At 54.0% G+C, this 16,742-nt stretch overlaps 1 protein-coding gene across 1 annotated transcript in view; it reads left to right on the forward strand.

Moving 5' to 3' along the window:
• Window positions 1–275: 275 nt before the first annotated feature.
• Window positions 276–16,742, forward strand: part of LOC148815962 (sodium/potassium/calcium exchanger 3) — a 54,740-nt gene continuing 38,273 nt past the window's right edge. The window contains exons 1-2 of the mRNA XM_088904847.1: window positions 276–578; window positions 13,637–13,750. Of these exons, the coding sequence (XP_088760973.1) occupies window positions 434–578; window positions 13,637–13,750 (259 nt within the window). The 5' untranslated portion in view covers window positions 276–433. The remainder of the gene's footprint in view (window positions 579–13,636; window positions 13,751–16,742) is intronic.

The following is a 16,742-nucleotide window of genomic DNA, read 5'->3' on the forward strand; positions in this document are numbered from 1 at the left end:
CGAGAGAGAGAGGGGAGAGACTGCGAGAGAGGAGTCGAGAGGGCGGGCGGATACCGGAGGGGAACCCGACCGAGTCCGAACAGACTCAGCGCGAGAGCGTGCGACCATTCTCCCCTCCCTCTCGAGCCCGCACTCGGCAGCAGCAGCTGCCGCCTCGAGCTCCCTCCCTCACCCCCCCCCCCCACCCACCCACCCCAGTGCACACAGCGCGCCTGCAAAGATGCGGTCGCGGGGGTAAACCGGCGGAGGAGACTGCGAGAGACGGGGGGGGGGACGCGAAGCCACAGCGGACCCGCAGGACATGCGGCCGCGGCGCTGAACCCGAACCCCAACCCGAACCCCAACCCGAACCAGGGGCGGAAGAAAGCCGGACTCCGGGGCCGGGGGCGGGGGCTGGAGGTGCCGGCTATGCGCTGAAGGCGGCCGGCCGGGGATGAAGCCGAAGCCGAAGCCGATGAAGACGCTGGGCAGGCGGCGGCGGCGGCGGCTGCTGCTGCTGCGGAGTCTGTGCTGCTGCTGCGGCGGCGCGGGGCTGCTGCTCGCCACGAGCTGGCTGGCGCGGCTCGCGCCGGGGACAGGTGAGCGCCCGGCGCCCGGCGCGCGCGAGGAGGGAGGGAGGGGGGTGCCCGTTCGGTCTGTGTGTGAGTGTGTGTATCCGTGTGTGTCTGTGTGTGTGTGTGTATCTATGTATCTCTGTGTGTGAGTGTGTGTCTGTGAGTGCGAGTGTGTGTATCCGTGTGTGAGTGTGAGTGTGTGTCTGTGAGTGTGAGTGTGTGTATCCGTGTGTGAGTGTGAGTGCGAGTGTGTGTATCCGTGTGTGAGTGTGAGTCTGTGTGTGTGAGTGTGTGTATCCGTGTGTGAGTGTGAGTGTGAGTGTGTGTCTGTGTGTGTGAGTGTGTGTCTGTATATCTATGTATCTGTGTGTGAGTGTGTGTCTGTATATCTATGTGTGTGTGAGTGTGTGTCTGTATATCTGTATATCTATGTATCTGTGTGAGTGTGTGTCTGTGTATCTATGTATCTGAGTGTGTCTGTATATCTGTGTGTGTGAGTGTGTGTCTGTATATCTGTGTATCTGTGTGTGAGTGTGTGTCTGTATATCTATGTGTGTGTGTGAGTGTGTCTGTGTGTGTGAGTGTGTGTCTGTATATCTATGTATCTGTGTGTGAGTGTGTGTCTGTGTATCTATGTATCTGAGTGTGTCTGTATATCTATGTGTGTGTGTGTCTGTGTGTGCGAGTGTGTGTCTGTATATCTGTGTATCTGTGTGTGAGTGTGTGTCTGTGTATCTATGTATCTGAGTGTGTCTGTATATCTATGTGTGTGTGTGTCTGTATATCTATGTATCTGTGTGTGAGTGTGTCTGTGTATCTATGTATCTGTGTGTGTGAGTGTGTGTCTGTGTATCTATGTATCTGTGTGTGAGTGTGTGTCTGTATATCTATGTATCTGTGTGTGAGTGTGTGTCTGTGTATCTATGTATCTGTGTGTGTGAGTGTGTGTCTGTATATCTATGTATCTGTGTGTGAGTGTGTGAATGTGTGTCTGTGTGTGTCTGTGTATCTATGTATCTGTGTGTGTGAGTGTGTGTCTGTATATCTATGTGTCTGTGTGTGAATGTGTGTGAGTGTGTGTCTGTGTGTATGTGAATTCCATTCAGTTTATTTTTATATAGCGCCTTTCACAACAAGGTTGCCCCCAAGGGCGTTTAACAATGCAATTGACGATACATTTTGAATGTGTCTGTGTGAGTGTGTGTGTGTCTGTGTGTGAGCGTGTGTATTTGTGTCTGTGTGCCGTCGGGTCTGAGCGCTTATGGTACCGAGACCGGGGCTGCACGGACCCAGGTATCGCTTAGTATCGGCCCCGGGGAGGGAGGGAGAATGAGCTCCGAACGGACAGATCGGTCCATCCCGACTTCAGCCCGCCCGCTCGCTCGCTGGCTCGGTGCGTGTGTGTCGGGCAGCGTAGGGAAGCTCTCTAGGTGTCGGACTGACACAACAGGGCTGACCCAGGAGCGGGCGAGAATGCGATACCACCGATAATAGAGTCACATAGAAGAATTGTGCACCGACAGCCATGATTCTGGCGTGCTTTGATCGTTGATCAAGAGGGGTGTCGGAGTCTATGGAGGTGTTTTACATCATAATAATAATAATAATAATAATAGTGTTCATGTATGGTATGGCTCTCATTATGAGATGGTTTTCTTGTCGTGTGGCGTGGACTGTCTGGGCTCTGGCGAAATCGTAACTGTTATCCTGCCGCGCTCACGCAGAACGTGGAAAACCGAGCTCGGATGGATCCACGCGAACTGACGCCTCGGTCGTTGGTCTGCAATACGAGGGGGAGGGGGTTAACGTCGGCTTTTCGTGGGTTTTTTTTGTGGACGCGGGCTGGGTAATGAATTCAGCTCCCCGCCGCAGTCTCGTTCTCCTTTCTGGGTCTTTCAAGATGCCGGCGCAGTGAGAATGAATAATTGATGAATTCGGCGGGAGGGGCAGGGAGCGGGGGTTTATTCTGAACGAGCGGATCCGCTGACGCTTTAGGAGGGATGGGACGTGGTTTTTCGGAACAGATGAGCGGTGGCCATGCTCAGAGGTCATGACGGCCCATCTGGCCGGTAGTTCATGTATCGGCTTCAACCACATGGCTGGGCTGCTTGTTCCCCGCCCCCACCCCTCTTTGTGCAAAGAAGGGCCGCCTGCTCTGATCCCAGGATCTTTTCGTGAAAGAAGCCAGGGTATCGTTTTCAAGCACGGGGCTGGGCGGCTTGCTCCCCGCCCCCACCCCTCTTTGTGCAAAGAAGGGCCGCCTGCTCTGATCCCAGGATCTTTTCGTGAAAGAAGCCAGGGTATCGTTTTCAAGCACGGGGCTGGGCGGCTTGTTCCCCGCCCCCACCACCCTTTGTGTAAAGACTGTCCTGACCGGAGGATCTCACCCCGCCGTTTCTTGAGGGAAGCCAGGGTATCGGCTTCAACAATAATGGCTGGGCGGCTTGTTCCCCGCCCCCACCACCCTTTGTGTAAAGACAGGTCTCCTGTCCTGACCGGAGGATCTCACCCCACCGTTTCTTGAGGGAAGCCAGGGTATCGGCTTCAACAATAATGGCTGGGCGGCTTGTTCCCCGCCCCCACCACCCTTTGTGTAAAGACGGGCCTCCTGTCCTGACCGGAGGATCTCACCCCGCCGTTTCTTGAGAGAGGCCAGGGTGTCGGCTTCAACCACAATGGCTGGTCGGCTTGTTCCCCGCCCCCACCACCCTTTGTGTAAAGAAGCACTCCTACAGCTCAGATGGTTCTCTACCCTTCTTCTCTCAATTGATTCGCGTGAGGCGGCGACCACAAACTGATCTCGGGAGAACAATCCTCGTAATACGTTCTCAGTTCGGTCTTGAACGGGTGCTCGTCGGCATCGGTTCTCCCGGACAGGACCGTAGCTGTGCGCTATTAACCCGAGATACGAGCCCAACAGTCGCGATAACCGAGCTTGACGGTCCCCCCCACAGAGATATTGCGAAATGAGCTTTAATTAGTAATCACGTCTCACACTGGCCCCGGCCGAGATGACAAGTTCGCAGAATTCGAGTTGCAGATGAATGCAATACGAAACAGACGTCACGGACAGCTTCTTCTTAATAATAATAATTGCTTACACTTATATAGCGCCTTTCTGGACCCTCCGCTCAGAGCTCTGTACAGGTCATGGGGGATCCCCTCCACCCCCAGCAGTGTGTACCCCCCCACCTGGTTGAGGCGCCAGTCCGCTCCCCCCACACCAGCTCTCAGGTGTCACGATTATAGTCCCCCCTCCTTAAGGGTGCTCCAGCCCTTTCACTCAAGACTTTATTCTCTGCACCTGTTTCCCATTCCCAGCCCACCTTAAAAGCCAGGCGCTGAGGCTCATCCGGGCTCTGCATCTGATTTCCATATCGTGCGAGTCCGGGACCTGGAAGCGCCTGGTCCCGTTAAGGTTTTAACCTCTGTTCCCGTTCCCCGTCCGCCGGTTCAGACCCGGCCTTCGTGGTTTTTAATTCTTTGTTCTGATGGATCTCCTGGTTTTGGACTTACCCTTGTGTTTTGGATATTCCCTAAGGACTACTCTTTTGGATTGTTCGCCTCGGCCACACCTCCCACCGTGCACCAGCGCACCTTGGACACGCCCCCCCCGTCTTCAGCCCCGTATTCCTGCATGACGTTTCCCTAGTGTTCCCCCACTTCTTCAGATTGTGTCGTCCGCATAGGGTCCAGAAAGAACTGTTCGTTACATCAGTGGGGAGGAGAGCAGAGTGATGGAGCCAGTTCAGAGAGGGGGGGTTATTAGGAGGCCATGATGGGTAAAGGCCAGGGGGGGAATTTGGCCAGGACACCGGGGTGACACCCCTACTCTTCTCGAGAAACGCCCTGGGATTTTTAATGACCCCAGAGAGTCAGGACCTCGGTTTGACGTCTCCTCCGAAGGGGCGCGTTGCATTGATTTGCTCTTAGCTGTGCTCGTTTAAAAAGCTGGCGTCCTGTGCGAATCCTCCTGTCCTGGATCTTAATGACTGCCCTGCCGTCAGACTTACCTCGGTCGGCGGCGACACCCGCCTCGCCGTGTAATTTAGAGACGCGCTTTGTCCGGCGCGGGTGGGAGATCGCAGCTCTTGCGTGTCGTTCGACTTTAGCCTCGGCGGTCGCGGTGGTGGCGGGGGGGGAAAGAAGACCTTTTGTAACGCCATTTTTCACCAAGTACAACATTTTTTACCGCCAGGTTTCAGTACAAAACTGTACGGCACACGCCCGCGTCCTGCGACTGTGCTGTACGTCACACCCTGTGCAAAAAATGAGGAATTCCCACAGGATAGCGCCTTTTGTCGATATGCGAACACTTTTCGGGTGTGTTTTCCACAAAGTTCCCAGATATCTGCATCCCAAATGCTGCTTTGTAGCACTGAGGATCTGGGTTCAATTCCTGGGGGTGCTGTCTGTGTGGAGTTTGCATGTTCTCCCTTGGTTTGAGTGGGCTTTCTCGGGCTGGGGGGGGGGCTTCTGGGAAAACTGGCCCTGGTGTGAGTGTGTGTGGGTTCTGTGTGCCCTGCGATGGACTGGCGTCCCTTATATCTGCTTCTCCAAGAGTGTTCGGGGAATTTCTCCAACCGGAATTAGAGCTGTGTCGTCAATCTTACAGGAAGTCGGCAGAGACTGGGGGGGCCACCTTCCCAACAGCACTCGACGTGGATCTGCAGGAGATATGGATTTTTAGTCCCGCAGACTGAAGTGACGCATTAGCCGGGTCTGCTGTTGCCTTCTGCAAGGCACCGACCCTCATGACTCTTAGAAAACGGGCAAATGAGTTACCGCTATGACCTCACCTTTCCAGACCTCTCTGTCTGAGCTATGTACGCAAAGTGGAGTGGCCCATTTTAGTGAAATCATTCTTGAAAACAAGTTCCTACCCCAATCGTAGACGAAGACAGCCATGGGAATGGGGCGTCTTGCTTAAGGCAGAAGAAAACCAATCGGGCTGCACGATTCCGGGAGACAATAAAGTAGCAGCAGACCTGGCCTTTTCTTCCGCACGCTGTGTAATGGCAAAGATGTCAATGGCTCTTCCGGGGCGAAGCTGCAGGCAATAGCAGACCTGGCTAACGTGGCCACTCAGACAGCCACGACGGTTTACAGGCACTGGCTGGGGATAAAAATGTTCTGGAACAGTTCTCGGATGCAATATTAGAGCAAAATGCATCTATAATTGCAGGGGTTATGACTGGGTAAAGATCTTGTTGAAGTGTTGAAGTGGCCCAAGATTGTAAAGGGCACAGCAACTTAAGAAGGACTCATTCAGCACTCACAACCATTTTAAGATTCCCTGACGGTTTCCTCGAGGTGTCGGAGTCACTGTAGACACCTTCCTGGCTAATTGACTGCAAGCAGTGTAGGTGCAGGGTGTGAGGCACAGGTGTAAAAAGTCTCCTGTGATACTCCAGATACATCCAGCAAAGCCTGAATGAATCACCTTTGTTCAGCTCTCTGCAGTTATCATTCTTAGAAACAATCTCGGATGATCTGTCTCCGTTGTCTGGGTTTCCTCTGGCTAAACCCTGTCACCCTGCAGCTCCCCACTGGCAGCCCCACTGGAGACTCAGCAGGTGTGAGCCTGGCCAGTACCTGGAGGGGAGACTCCTGGGAGAGCTGCTGGAAGAGGTGTTAGTGGGACCAGTAGGGGGCGCTCACCCTGTCTGTGTGGGTCCTAATACCCCAGTATAGGGACGGGGGACAGTGTGCTGTAAAAATAGCATCGTCCTGCAGATGAGACGTCAAACCGAGGTCCTGACTCTCTGTGGTCATTAAAAATCCCAGGGCGTTTCTCGAGAAGAGTAGGGGTGTTACCCCGGTGTCCTGGCCCAATTTCCCCCCTGGCCTTTACCCATCATGGCCTCCTAATAACCCCCCTCTCTGAACTGGCTCCATCACTCTGCTCTCCTCCCCACTGAGAGCTGGTGTGTGGGGAGCGGACTGGCGCACTCTGTATTCAGTATTTATCACCTCAGAAGCAAAAGTATAAAGCAAAACCTATAAGATGCTGTAGTAAGGTTGTTTTTCTCAGACCGTGTAGCCTGATTCTTCCTCACTCCTTTATCCTGGCTCCATCAGATAGAAATGTGATTTTTGAGACTGGGAGGATGGGGCTCGACTCCAGCGAGCTCCGCCTCCCAGACCTTGATTCCCTTCATGTCCTAACAAACACTTGCACCTGAGAATGACCCCAATAGCAGCCACGCTGGGGACTGGAACCTCCAACTCACTGCTCCTCCAAACTGTGTCTCCTCGCTTGGCTCAGTAAAGAGAAAATGACTGTTCCTTTTGTCTGAAGTATAGCCAGAAACGTGAATCTTTGCTGTCTGGTGTTTCCTGCTCGAGCAGGTCTGGCCCAGTGAAGGGTAGGCACTTTGCTTGCTCCAGTAAGATAGGCGGATTGATTAGTCATCCTGCTTGTGCTGGATCTGTCCTGGTGAAGGGTAGGCACTTTGCTTGTTCCAGTGAGATTGGTGGATCGATTAACCATCCTGCTGGAGCAGGTCTGGCCCAGTGAAGGGTGGGCACTTCGCTCGCTCCAGCGAGAGAAGAGGATTGATTAGTCATCCTGCTTGTGAAGTGTCAGGCCCGGTGAAGAGTGGGCACTTCGCTCACTCCAGTTAAATAGGTGGATTGATTAGTCATCCTGCTTGTGCTGGATCTGTCCCAGTGAAGGGTACACACTTGGCTCTCTCCAGTGAGATAGGTGGATCGATTAGCACTCCTGCTCGCGCTGGATCTGGCCCAGTGAAGGGTAGGCACTTTGCTCGCTCCAGTGAAATAGGTGGATTGATTAGCACTCCTGCTTGAGCAGGTCTGGCCCAGTGAAGGGTAGGCACTTTGCTCGCTCCAGTGAGATAGGTGGATCGATTAGCACTCCTGCTCGCGCTGGATCTGGCCCAGTGAAGGGTAGGCACTTCGCTCGCTCCAGTGAGATAGGTGGATCGATTAGCACTCCTGCTCGCGCTGGATCTGGCCCAGCGAAGGGTAGGCACTTTGCTCGCTCCAGTGAGATAGGTGGATCGATTAGCACTCCTGCTCGCGCTGGATCTGGCCCAGTGAAGGGTACACACTTTGCTCGCTCCAGTGAGATAGGTGGATCGATTAGCACACCTGCTCGCGCTGGATCTGGCGCAGTGAAGGGTAGGCACTTTGCTCGCTCCAGTGAGATAGGTGGATTGATTAGCACTCCTGCTTGAGCAGGTCTGGCCCAGTGAAGGGTAGGCACTTTGCTCGCTCCAGTGAGATAGGTGGATCGATTAGCACTCCTGCTCGCGCTGGATCTGGCCCAGTGAAGGGTACACACTTTGCTCGCTCCAGTGAGATAGGTGGATCGACTAGCACTCCTGCTTGAGCAGGTCTGGCCCAGCGAAGGGTAGGCACTTTGCTCGCTCCAGTGAGATAGGTGGATCGATTAGCACTCCTGCTCGCGCTGGATCTGGCCCAGTGAAGGGTAGGCACTTTGCTCGCTCCAGTGAGATAGGTGGATCGATTAGCACTCCTGCTCGCGCTGGATCTGGCCCAGCGAAGGGTAGGCACTTCGCTCGCTCTAGTGAAGCAGCACTGAAGCAGGGGTTTTGTTTAATGCAACTGCAATATCCGGGAGGTTATTTCCAGACACATATTTGCAGAGAGGTCCCAGGTGCTGGAGACGTCACGCGGAGCGCTGCTTCAGTCACCTCAATCGCTGCTTCGGGCTCCCTTCAGATCCAGCGGGCATCTGCCGAAATCATTTTTGTCGAGCTGCTGTGTAAATGTTTAAAAAGTATTTGGCAGTCTGGATAACCTCTGGAGACTATCTCCCGTGGCAGACAGGACTCCAGTGCCCTTTATCTAAATCGGCTCCCAGTATAATTAACGTTACAGATTACAATTAAGGTTACAGAACATTACAGATTCATCCTGTCAGTGCGCAGAGCTGCCTCACGAGAGATTGTGAAGACGTTGCGGTGAACGTATTCAATTTGAGACGCCGGGAGCCGGCACAAATCTGTTATCATCTTTATTACGCTCGGGAAATCTATGAGTGGTGGAAGAAGACAAAACAAAAAGAGAAAAACATGCCACCGAGTGATACGTTTTTTGTGAAATAATCAAGTGGACAATGTCATCAGGTAGAAAAAATAAGGTGTCCATCCATTTTCTGTCCAATTCATCCAATTCTGGGGAGGGGGGGCAGAGCCGCAGCCTATCCCAGCAGGCAACGGGCACAAGGCAGGGTACACCCTGGGCAGGACGCCAGTCTATCACAGGACACACACACACACCAGGGCCAAATTTCCCAGAAATCAATGAACCCACCAACATAGAGGAAACGTGGGTGAACAGGGGAGAACATGCAAACTCCACTTGGACAGCACCCCAAGCAATCGAACCCAGGGGCCCCCCAACACTGCGATGCTCACCGTTGGCCCCCACCGGGACTCTTTTGCTTCTGCGATCCAATTGGCTCCTGTTCTCTGTGACCAATCATATAGCCAGGAATGTGGATCATTTTCTTCCTGCTATTTGCACGCTGTTCTGTGGGTAAAACGAGATGTCAAATGTAACCTCAGACACTTTGCCAGCAGTCCTGGAGACTCAGCAGGTGGGAGCCTGGCCAGTACCTGGAGGGGGAGACTCCTGGGAAAGCTGAGGCTGCTGCTGGAAGGGGTGTCAGTGGGGCCAGCAGGGGGCGCTCACCCTGCGGTCTGTGTGGGTCCTGATGCCCCAGTATAGTGACGGGGGACACTAGACTGTAAACAGGCGCCGTCCTTCGGATGAGACGTCAAACCGAGGTCCTGACTCTCTGTGGTCATTAAAAATCCCAGGGCGTCTCTCGAGAAGAGTAGGGGTGTTACCCCGGTGTCCTGGCCAAATTTCCCCCCTGGCCTTTACCCCTCATGGCCTCCTAATAACCCCCCTCTCTGAACTGGCTCCATCACTCTGCTCTCCTCCCCACTGAGAGCTGGGGTGTGGGGAGCGGACTGGCGCCTCACCCAGGTGGGGGTACACACTGCTGGGGGTGGAGGGGATCCCCACGACCTGTACAGAGCTCTGAGTGGAGGCTCCAGCAAGGCGCTATAGAAGTGTAAGGAATTCTTAATAATAAGCTGTCCATAAGGGGTATTTTGTATAACATTTGTTCGCAACCTGCTTTCTGCTTCTTTTTTCATTTTTGCTGTTGCCAGTAAGATTATTTCACTGATCTTAATCTGCTGGATTTCCCATCGGGCACAGGCCTACGAAATGTTTAGGGCCCCATGAAGGAGGGACACACTAGCGACTCACGAGACACAAGCTGGAACAGCGTGCTTGCGATCGGCTCTAGGGGCTCCAGATCAATAATCACACGCTCTCTAGCGACTGTTCTAGAAACTAGAGGCACCGAAGTGCCTTGCGATCGGCTCTAGGGGCTCCAGATCAATGATCACACGCTCTCTAGCGACTGTTCTAGAAACTAGAGGCACCGAAGTGCCTTGCGATCGGCTCTAGGGGCTCCAGATCAATAATCACACGCTCTCTAGGGACTGTTCTAGAAACTAGAGGTCTCGAAGTGACTGGCGATCGGCTCTAGGGGCTCCAGATCAATGATCACACGCTCTCTAGCGACTGTTCTAGAAACTAGAGGCATCGAAGTGCCTTGCGATCGGCTCTAGGGGCTCCAGATCAATGATCACACGCTCTCTAGAGACTGTTCTAGAAACTAGAGGTATCGCAGGCATCCATCAATCACGGGGTCCGGCATGAAGACTAATTTCAAGTGCGTCACGTCAATCGACCTCATCCAATCGGCGTCCCCCCCCCCTTGTTGTGCACGTTTCGGAGTGACAGTGCCCCCGGGGGGGGTCTACGCACCCCCACAATCCGGCCCTGCGCGATAGAGGCTCAGAAAGAGAGCAGGCCCGTAGCAGAAGGTTTATTTGGGGGGGGGGGGAGACTTCAGATCCGAGGGGCACTTCGCCTTTCGAGCCGGCTAACGAGCTGCCTGCCTGCCTGCCTGCCGATGTTATTCTTAGACTTTGATGAGCTCAGGACGCAAAAGAGGGCCATCCACTCTCCGCTGCCCCCCCCCCCAACACCCTCTCCAAGCCAGTCTCGATCGCCCCCCCCCAATCACACGCCTCCCTCCCTCACATTCGCTTCCACTGGCTTCAGCCCCCGTTGCCACGGCAACCGGGGGAGACGGGGAGAAAGTGCTTGTTTTCTTCTTTTTTTTTTCCCTCTCCTTTTATTCCGAGGAGTTTTTTTCGTTTGCTGTTTTCTGGCTGTGAAGCGCAAACCACCCCCCCCCCCCCCCAACTCCCCAGCTCCCCAGCTCCCCCTAATTCCTCCCGTACACGCAGAAAATATAAAAACGGGGAAAAGGTGGCGCTGGTCTCCGGAGCTGTGAGGGCTCACTCGTGGCTGCGTGTTGGGAGCGGGTCAGCCGCCTCACCCACTCCCCCCCCCCCCCGCAAACCCCTCCCGCGTCTCTCCTCAGCTCTTTCCCGGCTCGTCTTTTCCTCTCCTTCCATTATTTTCAGTCCCTACGTCCTCTCGCCTCTCTTTTCCCGCCGCGTCCCTCTGCCTTCGCGGCGAATTTACGTCTCGCCTTTCCGCGACAGGCACAGTTTGTCCCTCGTCCCAAGCACCCCCACACAAACAGAAATTTTCTAAAGCCTTCCATTTCATAGTGTGGCGGTGTGTGACCAGTACGCCGTATGTATATAAATATATAGAAAAAATACCGTATATATATATATGGATCAGGGCGTTAGCCTAAACACGGGTGGAGATTGTATTTGCCCAGCCGACCTCTGGAATTTAAAGGGAAATTAAGGCGCAGTTTTTGTATTTGGGAGGGGTTAGAAAGTACCAGAAATGGATGTAAACTTGACTGTTGTAAATTTACATCGCAAAATCAGCTAAATTTGCAGGTCAGCTCAGCGCCAAGTTCTGGGCTTCAGAACGAGGCAGCAGGACTTCCGGTGAGGTGAAGCAGCCCTCTGACACTGTAAACAAGCAGGCTTGTGGATCCAGCTCTTCCAATCCAGTAGAAATACTGCTCTCCTCTCCCAGACGGTTTCACTGACAAATACTACTCACTGGTTAGCTCTGCCTGCGGATCAGGCTGGAACATTTCTGTGGTGAAATGTCTGCTGCACAACCTGGACTTATTCGCTCGTACATCTCAGTACATTCGTCAGTACGGGGACTAGTGAGCAGGAAGGGCCGCTTCACATCTCAGTACATTAGTCAGTACGGAGACTAGTGAGCAGGAAGGGCCACTTCATATCTCAGTACATTAGTCAGTACGGGGACTAGTGAGCAGGAAGGGCGGCTTCACATCTCAGTACATTAGTCAGTACGGGGACTAGTGAGCAGGAAGGGCCGCTTCACATCTCAGTACATTAGTCAGTACGGGGACTAGTGAGCAGGAAGGGCGGCTTCACATCTCAGTATATTAGTCAGTACGGGGACTAGTGAGCAGGAAGGGGCGCTTCACATCTCAGTACGTTAGTCATGCCAGGGACTAGTGAGCAGGAAGGGCCGCTTCATGTCTGTGCAAACTCTCGACCACATGGCCGCTAACAGCACTTTCACAAAGTTCACGATGTTGTGCGGAGTTCGAAATGTGTAAAATTCTCCTATAACCGGCAATGAATTTATTTGGTTACCGAGATCCAATAACTGAGTAATCAGGACAGCGGTTCCCCTTTAAGAAGGCTGGACCCCCGTCCACATTCCGAGTTGTCCAGCACAGCGTGTGTTTCCCCCAGAATTCCCCGCTTGGAATATCCCCAAGGGCGGATCCCCCCTCCCCAGCCTCGTTCCTCTATTCACACCATTCATTCTCCGCATAAAGCGAAAAGGACCCTTTTGAACCCGATCCCACTCGAACAAAGTTCGCACTCTGCATCTCCTGCGGTTTGCCAAAACGTCTGTCCCGAAACCCTGAAAGGTTGCCGACAAAGACCCAGGGGTCTGCAAAGAGGCCGTGAGGGAGCTGTGTGGGCAGCCATGCTCAGGGAGCGCGTCTTTACACCAAGAGTGGTGGGTGTCGGGAACAGGCTACGTTCCTGTAGCAGGGAGTCCCCGAGATCCTGGAGGCAGGGAACGAGTGAGCGACTATTGACTTTCTGACGTGCTGGCCCAAATATCCGTCTCCGTCCACCTGTGTTTACGTCTCGAAGATCCCGGCTTTCTTTGTGTGAACGACTTGTGATGTAAAACCTTCAAAGATAAGATCCTGTTTTGTAACACTGAAGATGACAAAGATCAGCCTGGTTTTGAGACAGCTGTATGGGAATCCTGAGGACAGAAGGAACGTTACAAGTGCGAGAAAGCCATTCAGTCTTTACTTTTAAATTTTTTTTGTTGGCCGGATGATGATTTGATAATCCTGCCAAGAACTTCCTTAACTGCTTCTACAAGGCGACGAGGAAGTTCGCACCAGACTCCCACCGCCCAAGGGGAAAACATTTTTTGGATGCACCTTGCGCAGGATGTGGGGTGAGGGGGACGCACTTTGGGGTTGCGCAGGCCTCTGAAGCCTACAGATAAAGAATTGAATCCAGCATAAATAAACAGCCGACAGAGAATTCCCCCTGTGATGGACTGGTGTCCCATCCAGGGTGTATATGTGCATAGAAGTGTTTAGTTCCCCCCCAAAAAAGGGAAAATTGTCATGTTGTGGAAGTTTGTGTGTTTTCCTTTACTTGTATCAGAGAGAGGTTAAAAAGAAAAAAAAAACGTTTTGGTTCACCTTGTGTCCGTTGCTTGCTGGGATAGGCTCCGGCTCCCCCCTGACACCCTATACTGGTTAAAGCGTTTACAAAAATGAATGGATGGGTTATGGTCATCTCTCCAATCCTGGCTGTCTGAGCTTAGGACTTAAAGTCGAGTTTCTGATTCTACTGAAATTGATCTTGAAAAGAACATTTGTTTTTGTCCTCAAAGACAGCTGACCCGTCTTGCTTAAAGTAAAAGAAAATGCCCCCCCCCCCCCAAAGTGTTGCTTAATTCCTATTCCTGAAGCCCGTAAAGTAGTAGCAGACCTGGCCTTGAATGGAGAGAATTGTATTTCACCACTGGGCTTTCCTCCTGTGTTCCCCCAGCCCCTGAGGTCCACTCTCCCGGCTTTGACCTGGCAGATCCTGGGCCAGGCTGGAACACACGTAGGCTGGCCTTTCACAGAGAGGACAACCAGACCCTCAACTGCACCCGAGCTGGTAAGAGCCTTCTCACACAGCAGGACACCATACACCCGGCACAGGTCTCAACTGTAGATTCACAAAGGGACTACGCTTCATTTATAAGATAAGCTCACTTTATCGGCCCTATACAACTTCTTGCATTAGGAATTCATCTTTTCGCAGACCCCAGCTTGCTCTCCATGAGACACACAGACAGGGAGAGAAAAGCTGGGGGTCCGAGCACAGGGTCGGCCATTTATACGGCGCCCCTGGAGCAGCTGGGGTGAAGGGTTTTGCTCAGGGGCCCCAACAGAGTAGGATTCCTCTGCCGGCCGCGGGATTTGAACCAGCAACCTCCCAGCCACAGGGAGTCACAGCACAGTCCAGTGAAGGGTTGAGATGACTTCAGTTGTAACATTAATGGCCATCACTGGAGACCACACACACAAGGTGTATTTCCCACAGTGTCCCGACCGCCAGCAGTGCTACAGAGGGGTGTGTATAGTCCGAGTCCAGCCATGGTCTCACTGTGTTATCAACCGGTAATGGAGGTCTACAAGTGACCTGTCCTCTTTTGGTGTTACCCCTAGCCCGATGGGCGATTCCTGACTGGTTGTCACGTGCCACAGTGGGTGCCTCTATAAAACCCCCTCGGGCCAGGTCAGGTCAGAGCCAGACCTGTAGACACACCCCTCTGACACGCCCACCTGTCAGAGCCAGACCTGTAGACACACCCCTCTGACATGCCCACCTGTCAGAGCCAGACCTGTAGACACACCCCTCTGACACGCCCACCTGTCAGAGCCAGACCTGTAGACACACCCCTCTGACACACCCACCTGTCAGAGCCAGACCTGTAGACACACCCCTCCGACACACCCACCTATCAGAGCCAGACCTGTAGACACACCCCTCTGACACGCCCACCTGTCAGAGCCAGCCCTGTAGACACACCCCTCTGACACGCCCACCTGTCAGAGCCAGACCTGTAGACACACACCTCTGACACGCCCACCTGTCAGAGCCAGACCTGTAGACACACCCCCTGCCACTCCCACCTGTCAGAGACAGACCTATAGACACACCCCCCTGACACTCCCACCTGTCAGAGCCAGACCTGTAGTCACACCCCCCTGACACTCCCACCTGTCAGAGCCAGACCTGTAGACACACCCCTCTGACACGCCCACCTGTCAGAGCCAGACCTGTAGACACACCCCTCTGACACTCACATTGATGATATCCCTAGCCCGATGGGCGATTCCTGACTGGTTGTCACGTGCCACAGCGGGTGCCTCTTTAAAACCCCTTCGAGCCAGGTCAGGAGTTATCACCCCAGGCCAGAGTCTGGGATCCACACTAAATCTAAACTAAACTCAGACCTCTGTGCGCTGTACGTGACTGAATGCCTAGGTGACAGGGCGGCTGAGCACGCGGGTGGGATAAAATGATATCGGAGTGTCTCGCTATTGTGCCTGCTCATATCACCCTGCAGCTCCCCGCTGGCAGCCCCACTGGAGACTCAGCAGGTGGGAGCCTGGCCAGTACCTGGAGGGGAGACTCCTGGGAAAGCTGAGGCTGCTGCTGGAAGAGGTGTTAGTGGGGCCAGCAGGGGGCGCTCACCCTGCGGTCTGTGGGGGTCCTGATGCCCCAGTATAGTGACGGGGGACACTAGACTGTAAACAGGCGCCGTCCTTCGGATGAGACGTCAAACCGAGGTCCTGACTCTCTGTGGTCATTAAAAATCCCAGGGTGTTTCTCGAGAAGAGTAGGGGTGTTACCCCGGTGTCCTGGCCAAATTTCCCCCCTGGCCTTTACCCATCATGGCCTCCTAATAACCCCCCTCTCTGAACTGGCTCCATCACTCTGCTCTCCTCCCCACTGAGAGCTGGGGTGTGGGGAGCGGACTGGCGCCTCGTCCAGGTGGGGGTACACACTGCTGGGGGTGGAGGGGGGATCCCCCTGACCTGGAAAGAGCTCAGAGGGGGAGGGTCCAGAAAGGCGCTATAGCAGTGGAAGCAGTTATAATGAGTGAGGATTCTTCTTGCTCATGGGGTAGAGGGAGGGAGAGCGAGGCCAGAGCTTGTTTTATTAAAAGACCAGGAGCAGGAGCCTGGGGACGGACAGCAGCGCACCGAGCAGACACATCAAAGGGGCGTCTCGGGGCTGTGCGCAGCTCTGGGAGCCCTGCGAAGACTCTGAGTACTGTAAACCTTCGGCCTGGCATGAGGCGACTTCCAGGAAGGCGCGTGGGGGGGGGGGGGGGTGGCTTTGAAGTTCTGATTGCAGTGGGGGCAGCCCATTTTAGGAAGATCTGTGAAACACTGGAAGATCTGTCTTGGAGATGAATGTGCTGGGAGAGAGGAGGAGGAGGAGGAGGAGGAGAAGGGGGGATCACTGGGGTACCCCCCTTTTCCAGCTGCCAGCGCCCCATTAACTCCCTCCTCCCCCCCCCCACCTCCCGCTGGCGGAGGAGGGATATGAGGCGCCGCCTTGATCCGCCAGTGCTGATGCCCGACAAGCATTGCTCAACCCGCAGGGCGTGCCAGGAGGCTTCCCTGTTCAGTGTCTGATCAGACGGTCGTCCAAACCCCACCAGCGGTCTTAAAGGGACATATATAGGACTAGCTGCAAGAATCAAGAACATTCAGTGTGCAGGACTAGCTGCAAGAATCAAGGACATATGGAGGACTGCAGACACGAAGACCTGTAGACACACCCCTCTGACACGCCCACCTGTCAGAGCCAGACCTGTAGACACACACCCCTCTGACACACCCACCTTCCAGAATCAGACCTGTAGACACACACCCCCCTGACACTCACACCTGTCAGAGCCAGACCTGTAGACACACCCCTCTGACACGCCCACCTGTCAGAGCCAGACCTGTAGACACACACCCCTCTGACACACCCACCTTCCAGAATCAGACCTGTAGACACACACCCCCCTGACACTCACACCTGTCAGAGCCAGACCTGTAGACACACCCCTCTGACACGCCCACCTGTCAGAGCCAGACCTGTA

Source organism: Atractosteus spatula, chromosome 24 (genome assembly GCF_055471065.1).
Source record: "Atractosteus spatula isolate fAtrSpa1 chromosome 24, fAtrSpa1.hap1, whole genome shotgun sequence".
NCBI classification, from domain to species: domain Eukaryota; kingdom Metazoa; phylum Chordata; class Actinopteri; order Semionotiformes; family Lepisosteidae; genus Atractosteus; species Atractosteus spatula.